This window comes from Clytia hemisphaerica, unplaced genomic scaffold, assembly GCF_902728285.1.
Source record: "Clytia hemisphaerica strain Z4C2 unplaced genomic scaffold, Clytia hemisphaerica genome assembly, whole genome shotgun sequence".
NCBI classification, from domain to species: Eukaryota; Metazoa; Cnidaria; class Hydrozoa; order Leptothecata; family Clytiidae; genus Clytia; species Clytia hemisphaerica.
The window spans coordinates 641159-649662 of NW_027103555.1; the positions used below are offsets into that span (position 1 = coordinate 641159).

At 33.9% G+C, this 8504-nt stretch overlaps 1 protein-coding gene across 1 annotated transcript; it reads right to left on the reverse strand.

The window, feature by feature from the left end:
* Positions 1–3108: 3108 nt before the first annotated feature.
* On the reverse strand, positions 3109–6682 carry LOC136800470 (cilia- and flagella-associated protein 77-like). The gene is made up of 5 exons (XM_067057129.1): positions 6524–6682; positions 6060–6159; positions 5579–5822; positions 4975–5188; positions 3109–4183 (listed from the first exon to the last, which is right to left on the reverse strand). The coding sequence occupies exons 1-5, from the start codon at positions 6581–6583 to the stop codon at positions 4055–4057; spliced, it is 747 nt and encodes a 248-aa protein (XP_066913230.1). The 5' UTR covers positions 6584–6682; the 3' UTR covers positions 3109–4054.
* Between the last annotated feature and the right edge of the window lie 1822 nt (positions 6683–8504).

The following is an 8504-nucleotide window of genomic DNA, read 5'->3' on the forward strand; positions in this document are numbered from 1 at the left end:
TCGTGCATTTTTAATGAGCTCTTTTGTTGATAGGTGAAATCTTATTGGCTAACTTAAGTGTTGGAAATAAGATGAGACGAGATTCATTGTTTCTAACATTGGTGTAAGAAAATATTTGGATTAAAAAGAGGCCTGTAAACTTTGCAATCCTTCATCAAATGACAAGATTTTTCGATCAACATTTTCTTCAAGGTGAACTCTATTGCTTAATACTTTCCTCCAAAATTCTCCAGTTACTTTTTGTCTACAAATTGGGTCTGAAATTGTGTGTGCTTATACATAACTTTTTATTTTCTGGCTGGAGAAAATATATTTTCAAAACAAAATTTAATGGATGACAAAATTGAACGTAAACTTATTTCGTGGAGCTAAATTTTATTTTATTCTCACATTAGAAGGCTAGAAATCTTCGATGCTGATAGTAAGAATGTTCAGAGCAAACTTGAGTTCTACTAAAAAGTCGTATTTCTTCGGGCGAGCCTAGAATTTCTTTGATTTATTACATAAAAGAAATCAAAAGACTTTAACGACCAATTACCGACAAATTCATCTCCTGTCTTTCTTTATACCTCTATGATTTTTCTAAAATCATGAATACGTGTACCCAAAAACTTTTCTGTCACCATATAAACTCTGGATTTTCTATCAGAGCTATCTTATCACAGCACTAAATTCTGCAAATTTCAATTTTTCACAAATTAAATTTGTACATGACAGATGTTACATTTTTCATTCGACAGACTGAAATACTTAATTATAATAATACACTTATAATAATAATTATGCACCAATGTGTCATTGTTTTGAGGTTGGAGTTTTAGTTATTCAACATATGACATCTTAACTATTAAAAGTAAGTACTTTTCTGTAAGTTTTCCATTTAATTTTCTATGTGTACGTGTAATTTTCCTGTGCTTGGCTGGTACGTTACATGCTGACAGTCAGGACAGGTTGTTTTTTGTAGCAGTGAGTCTGTTGAAGAGGGTCGGACTGTCAGACAGCAGCCTGGCAGTTATGACATAGAGAGTGATGAGAGGGATAATCTTTGGAGTTTCTTTAAACTAACCAGGAAACGCTGTTTATTCTCACGATAACCTAAAAATAGTTTTCAAACCGTACCAAAAAAATTTTTGGTACGGCTTGAAAACCTGTGTTAGGTTATCGTGAGATATTAAAAGTGTCAGAATTATTGATTATTATGATATGTTATTATTCTTAAAATAGTGTCTACATTTTTTCAAAAAGGTTATTTTGTTGGGTACTTTTGAGCAGAGTTCCTGCCTGGCTAGTGTTACTGTTGTATTCATAGAAAAGAGTGTTGGAGGGGTTCACTTAGCCACAATGAGACTAGAGTAATCAAGTTCCTTAACAAGTAGTCTGTAAGTACTAAAAAAAAAAGCAAAAAAGTATTTAGGTGGAACCAAATTAGACTGTTAGAAAAAATATTTCTTACCTTGAATGAAAGAGGCTAGCAAAAAGCCCCAAAAGCACGTAACATATACCACCAACCTGCATAAGGAAAACTGAATAATCCTTGTACACTTTTGATGATTGTAGAAAACTGAAGCTAAATTGCAAATACTTACCTTTCTAAGAATGTATGAATAACAAAAACAACTAAAGATGTAAAAGTTTCAAAACTTGAAAGGTGGCTCCTCCACCACCCAAAATTCAAAACAAAGTGGTCTGTCGGCTTTTCTCCCTCCAAAATTTAGGAAAGCACTCCTCCGTTCTCACAACCTCCAAAATGAAGCCGTGGCAGAATGTTCTAGTCTGTATATCAGCAGCCTCTCACCAACTTTTGCTCGCTCTCCTACGCAGCTCCTATTCTAGCAAACGCCCGCCGCCTTTATGTTCCCGCCCTCTGACATGATTAATTTACAGACTAGTTTGCTAGTCTACCGGTTCTACAATATATGTAGTTCTGTCAATTGGTTGAAATCTACAATATATGTAGTTTCTGATAGCACAGAATCTACATATTCTGTAGTTTCTAGAATTTCTACGTATTTTGTAGAACCGGAAAAGATGGAGTATTGCTCCACATATAGGTCTATATTGTATAAACCACAATGAGTTATTTAGCGTTCTTAGAATATAAAGGATGAATCGGATGGTTCAGTCACTTTTTGGTTGAGGTTGTGGATGGCGTAATCCCGGCAAAATGACTATCTAGACAGTTAGGGTCAGGGTTGGAGCTTGAATTTAATTTGAGCACGCACATAATTAACATCGTTGACACTTCTACTTATTTAGTTGATTCTGGAGTTATTTCGGCCTGTTTTAAAACATTACGTCACTATTACAATCTTCTAGGATATACATATTATGTAGATTTTGAATTCTACATATTATGTAGTTTCCGATAATACAGAATCTACACATTTTGTAGATTCTAGAATTTACAGAACTACGTATTTTGTAGAATCGGGTTGTGATACTGGCCTGTTATTAGAATGTTCAGAGCAAACTTGAGTTCTACTAAAAAGTCTTATTTCATCGGGCGAGCTTAGAATTTCTTTTGATACATTTAATAAAAGAAATCAAAAGACTTTAACGACCAATTACCGACACATTCAACTCCTGTTTTCTTTATACCTCTATGATACGATTAGCATATTAGCATTCCCTGTATCAAAACATAATATCAGACATAAAAAATAAATCAATACAGAACTGTTAATGAAGGCCTTCCAAAAGAAAATGTTCGACAACTGCACCCAAAACTAGCGAAACCAATCCCAAGGAAAATATATGACAGAATTAATGGTTATGTAAAATAGAATGGAAAATTGCAGAAACCAATCCTAAGCAGGTCGAAATATTGTGCATTGTTTATGTAATCGTATGAGAATGACAATGAAAACGTATACTACATCAATACCTAGTATGATAGAAAGAGTTTATCTTTAGTGAAAATGAAAACTTTTGCTTATTCCCTAAAATAATCCAAAAAAAAGGCAAAAAGAACTTATTCACCCTGTCACATTCGTCAAATAAGTAATTCTCTTCAAAATTAAGAAATCTCGCAATTACAAGTGATTTAGCCAAAATATGGTAATATACCAGAAGCATTCAAACTAAAAATTGAACAGAAACGATTCTAAATTGTTATCAAATCATATATTATCTTTAGGATCATTCAATTTAATCATATGTACAAAATATAAAAATACAAAAATAATATTATTATTTGAAATATTATTGAGGTTATACTGTCAAAGGTTCGAGAAAAGCTCTGAGAGGATCGTTGTTGATGAAGAGACTTGTCTGAGCCAAGTAATTTAAGGCCGGTCTCCACTTGCGCGCGTTGCGATCGCACTTGTTTGAGCAAAGCCCCCACGCTATTGGTCAGAAGAAAAGTGAAGCATTCCATTGGCGCAATCTGACGTAACGGTTGAAAAGAGTTGAAATGTGTTCAAATTTTTTCGAGCGCACGCTACATTTTTATGACATAATCTTTTTTCCAAGCAATAATGATTGAAGACAAAAGATGCAAGCGCAGCGCGCGCAGGTGGAGACCGGCTTTTATGGTAGGTATGATGGATTGTTAACGATCACACCTCAGATCACACAATATTACGGTATTTTACCAAGATCGTTTGGGTTGTTTGACAACCGATCAAACTCGTGTCCAGTCGCTTTAAAATTCGCTTCTAGAAATCTTTTAGATTTATTAGCTAGTATGTGGTGTCCACGAAGGATTTTACCATATCCAGCTGTAAACTTATATAAAATGATGGAAGTTACCCTGGTGCGAAATTTGGTATGCCCGTTTTCATTATTTTTACCATACATGATCGCCTGGTCGGCTGTAACCGGCCAATTGATTAATCATTTTGTACAAACTGATTTTTCTGAGACAAACCAACTCGCACAAAAAAGCTCTTTTGACTAGAGATATTCTCACCTTGGTTATTAAAAAAATTATCCCCAAAATTATAATTATACTTAAAAAATATATTCATTTAAAAAAAACTGTCAAATCACTAATATGAAAATAAGAATCTTCTATACTACATTTACGACAAAAATTGGAAGGATGAAGGAATTACTAGCTTTTTGCATCTTCATAGATACCATGTCCTATGACACCAGTGCGAGATGTAGAATCACTAATGTGATGTTCAAAGGCTTTCGTGCGTGCTTCTTCACTTCGAAATGTTTGAAGTTTGGGTTTAGCCTGATTGAAATAAAACGTAGTTAAATGAGAATTTCATGTATCGGCGATCCAAAAAATATCAGCAATCTGATTGGTTAAAAAGAGTACAATATATCTTTTATTTTACATGTACAAAATATAAATTGACGAAAATATGTTGTTGCATTGTAGCGGTAGAAGCAATCTAACGTCACTTTTCTACAAAAGTGTCCCGCGCTTTTTTTCCAAAAAGTGCATTTTTTTGGGTCACGGATAAACCAGTTCAGACATTTGCTCGTACAATATGGAAATATTTCACTCATTCCGGATTTTCCGTGTATTTTAACGTAAATATTGTACGGAAAAATCTCGGAGCTCGTAAAACATTTTTTCATATCGTACTCGCAACTGCCCGATAACTATTACGTATACTTACACCCCTGTAATCAAATATTTCAGTTCTCTGTCTTAAAACAAACTTTATGTCAAAGACCCGTTAGAAAATTTGGTGAGAATTCGTTCCCAGAAAAAAAAGGATAAAACCTTTTTGGAAACTACGATGATCCTTTATCACCAGTATGATGAATTCTGGAGTTTTCAGGAATTTTAGGAATTTGTAAACTTTAAAATTTAGAACCTCCACCCGTCAAAAGCAAGAAGTTTTTTTACTTCATTTTGTTTTTGGAGCTCCTTCATTGCATCCTTATTTCATTTATTTTTACTTTCTCACAAAATCTCCTAGGTAGCTACCACAGGCCAACTTCAGATTGAAGTGAACAGGGAATAAAGGCAAAGCGACCCAGCGGACCTTAAATCAAATGAAGGATACTCACGTGATTTTTGAATCTTGGCATTTGCCAGAGTGGACGTTCATCAACTTTGGGGGAATATCTTCTCAATCTTGATGCACATGTTTCGGAGTAAGTTCGGCTGGCACATTTCTTTAACTCTCGTTCTTTTCTTTTTTCAGACAACTGATTACGGTGATTTTCACACAGCCAGTCGTCTTGATATTTATGTTCAAGAAAGTCATAAGCCGGCCCATGTCTTTAGAAATATGAAAAGTCACAAAGTTAAACAACTGCAAATATAAATTCTTATAGACATTAATGTATAAATATCTAAGACCTGAGGGATAGTAGGGTATAATACGAATTTCTGAGTAAGATACCTAGGTTTGTTTACGCTTCTATCCGCTAGAACGATCGCATACACGAGACACTGGATTACTGTCTTGTATTACGAATGTATTTATTAATCTCAAAAATATTTTTTAACAGTGTGGGAAATAAAAAAATTGAATTAGAGAAAATGATTTATGCGTAGAATGGAATGGCGACAGGAAGAATTTAAATTTAATTTCTCACTTATTAAAATGAATTTGAATTTTTGAATTTAAGTTCTCAACTCATAAATATAAAAGCAAAAACAACTCACTTTGTTGGAAGACCGAACACCCTATCAGAGAGTAATGGTAATTTGGTTGAATCTAAACCACCAGTTTTTTGGCGACTATCTCCGCGCTTATTACCATTAGAATGTGTTGCTCGGTATTGGAAATGCTCTTGAGCGGTGACCAATCCGGCTTGTGTGGCTGCTTTATTCAACGTGATAAAATCTCTTCTTTCTCCAGATTTTTCACTAGATTTCAATGGCCTGATTTTGGTCTGCCAAATGAATGCTAAATAGTAAAATTTCGTAATTTTCAGAAACCTTTTTTATAAAACTGAAGTGAAAAAATAATTTTTACAAGATGAAAAACTTTAAGTACTTATTTACTAAATTTCTCCATTCCTGCAAAACTCATTTGAATTTAAAATCATCTTTCAAGACATAGAACAAAGTGCACAATGGTTACTCCAAATAGCACTGAAAATGATGAATTTTGACTTAATATAAATACGATCGAATCACTTACTATCTCCGGCACCATAACTTTTACCACAGTTCGTCTTTCCATAAGCAAAACTATCAGGAGGTATGGAATAACCGCGAGGTTGAGGTTTACCTATGCCAGCCTATAAGAAAGGTTAACTTGATGAGCAGAATATTGCAAAATCAATAGGATAGGCACCTGTTCAATAAAAAGACGTTATTTAAACCCTAACAAGCATTCATGAAATGGCCTTCCTGTCAATTGCATTTGAAATTTGGGGAGCATTGGATGCTACCAGATGATCTTTTTTCACAATATACGTTAAGTGGATAAATTTTCGCGTGGATTAATTTTCGCGGTTTTCGCGAATTTTGGCCATTTTCGCGAAATTTAATCCACGCGAAATCTTTAAATTCTCGTCTCGCGAAAATTATTACACGCGAAAATTTATCCACTTTTAAGGTAACATACCATTTTCATATCAAACTTAATGAAAACAATTTTACCTTAAGAAGTAACGGATTATTCGTCTCCCTCAGAGCTCCAGGGATAATTTGGGTTGTCATCACTAAATTCTAATATTTTTTATCTAGTTTTTTAAAATATTTTGACGTTTTTATTGTTTTTACCTTCAATATCTTAAATCTAAACCCTGAAAGAACAACAAAATTATTATGTTATCGAAAAAAGAAAGTTAAAAGATTTATGTAGATCAAAGTATACACCAAAATTCTATATGAATATTTGTAGCATCAGCTATAATAACACCCCTTCTCACAGCAACCAGTAGGATTTTTTCAGCCAGTGGGGGTAAAAATAACGGATAAAAACTCCCATGTTTTCTAATGGCTGGGGATTTGAATTCCATTTATCTCGAGCTAAAAAATTCAGTGGGGATGGAAAAAATAGCGCAGTGAGGATTTGTTTATCTGGGGGAACAAAATTGAACTATAATTTTCCACTGGAGACGATATTTTGGCCATTTTTCCAGTGGGTCTGTGAAAAGGGGGTGAAAAATTACAAAATCCAAGGCATATTTTTTTCTCCAATAATTCTATTTACTATCAATCTGAAAATGAAAATCTAATTTCGAATATCAGATCTACCCTGTAAAAATAATTGTGAAAAACATTCATACTAGGGATACTAAAACATACATGACATTTTACTAGCTAATAAATATCACTTACTTGTACAGGTATATGTACCGCAAAACCCACACTAAATTTCTGACCTAAATAATTATTTTTTGGGCTGCCTTTATCAAGAAAATTGTTTGATGGTGCGAGGAGTCCCATGAAAAGAGTTCTTCCTGATATTTTTCAATGTTATATGTTAGATTGTTTTTATATCATTGCTTTTTAAAATTTTCACTTTTTTTGAATACGTACCTCAAAACCCACATTTATATTATTGACAATATCTTTAAGTCCACTGGGTCAATCAAGGTAAAAATTTGCACCTGTACATCTAGGTAAGTTTGTTGTAGAACTATTCATATGTTGATAAGTTAGTCTCAATAGAATTACCTATTACACCACAGAACCCACAATATATGTACCTCAAAACCCACAAGGGAGTTTTGCAAATTATTTCTCCCCTCGTTATATTTCTACCCAAAACTTTTTGACAATTGATTTTGTATTTCATATAGGTATTTTGTATGTAAAAATTAAGGCTATATGTTTTCCTAATTGTGTTGAAATGATTTTGGAAACTGCATTGACTATTGTTAGCACTCATGAAAGTTACAAAACATCCGTACATTATAATTTATTGCAAATGATAGAAACTTTTTTGCATTGTCTGGATAGTGAATCAAACTGATTTAGGCATTAATTAATTGAAGCAAATGAAACAATTATTTACTATGAAAAGAAGACTTTGCAAAGCATTTGAGGTTGTTGAAATTACAGTGCAATTACAGTTAAATCTCCACCATGAATATCGAAAAGCTTTTTAATCCCATGCAAAATATAAATGAGGCTTTTATGACTATCTTGGGAGAGATATGGCCTAAATGGGCAGATAAAGATACATTAGTTTCACGTACCAAGCGGATTGGAATAACATCAAGTGGATTGAGCGTAAACTTCATGCAGCAAGATAAGTTTGACAGAGCAGTAGCATGTATACAAGAAGAAATCCCTCCATCAACATCTACATCGACTCCAGACTCATCACTCATCATGTCTCCTTCTGACAAAAGAAAAGGTTCTCGTGATTATTGGAAGGCTAAATTTGACCAGACTCAGTCCCTGATAAGGGAGATGGCAGAAAGAAGCATCCAACTGGAGGAATTTCCTGGCCTTCTGACAATAAAAAAGGTTAAGCCAAATGAAGAAAAGACAGCAACCACAACTACAAGGGTGACTCAGGTACACGGCTCAATGAGGGCTAAAGATGTAGCAACCAAGGTCAAAGAAATCAGGGATGAGAAACTGAAGAAGGAAACTGAAAAAGAAGAAGCAAAGAAGAAGAGAGAGG

Coding starts and splice junctions, on each gene's coding strand:
- LOC136800470 (XM_067057129.1), bottom strand. CDS start 6,583: ATGACAACCCAAATTATCCCTGGAGCTCTGAGGGAGACGAATAATCCG. Junction 6,160..6,523: donor ATAATCCGTTACTTCTTAAG/GTAAAATTGTTT, acceptor CCTTTCTTATAG/GCTGGCATAGGTAAACCTCA. Junction 5,189..5,578: donor GTGTTCGGTCTTCCAACAAA/GTGAGTTGTTTT, acceptor ATATTTCTAAAG/ACATGGGCCGGCTTATGACT.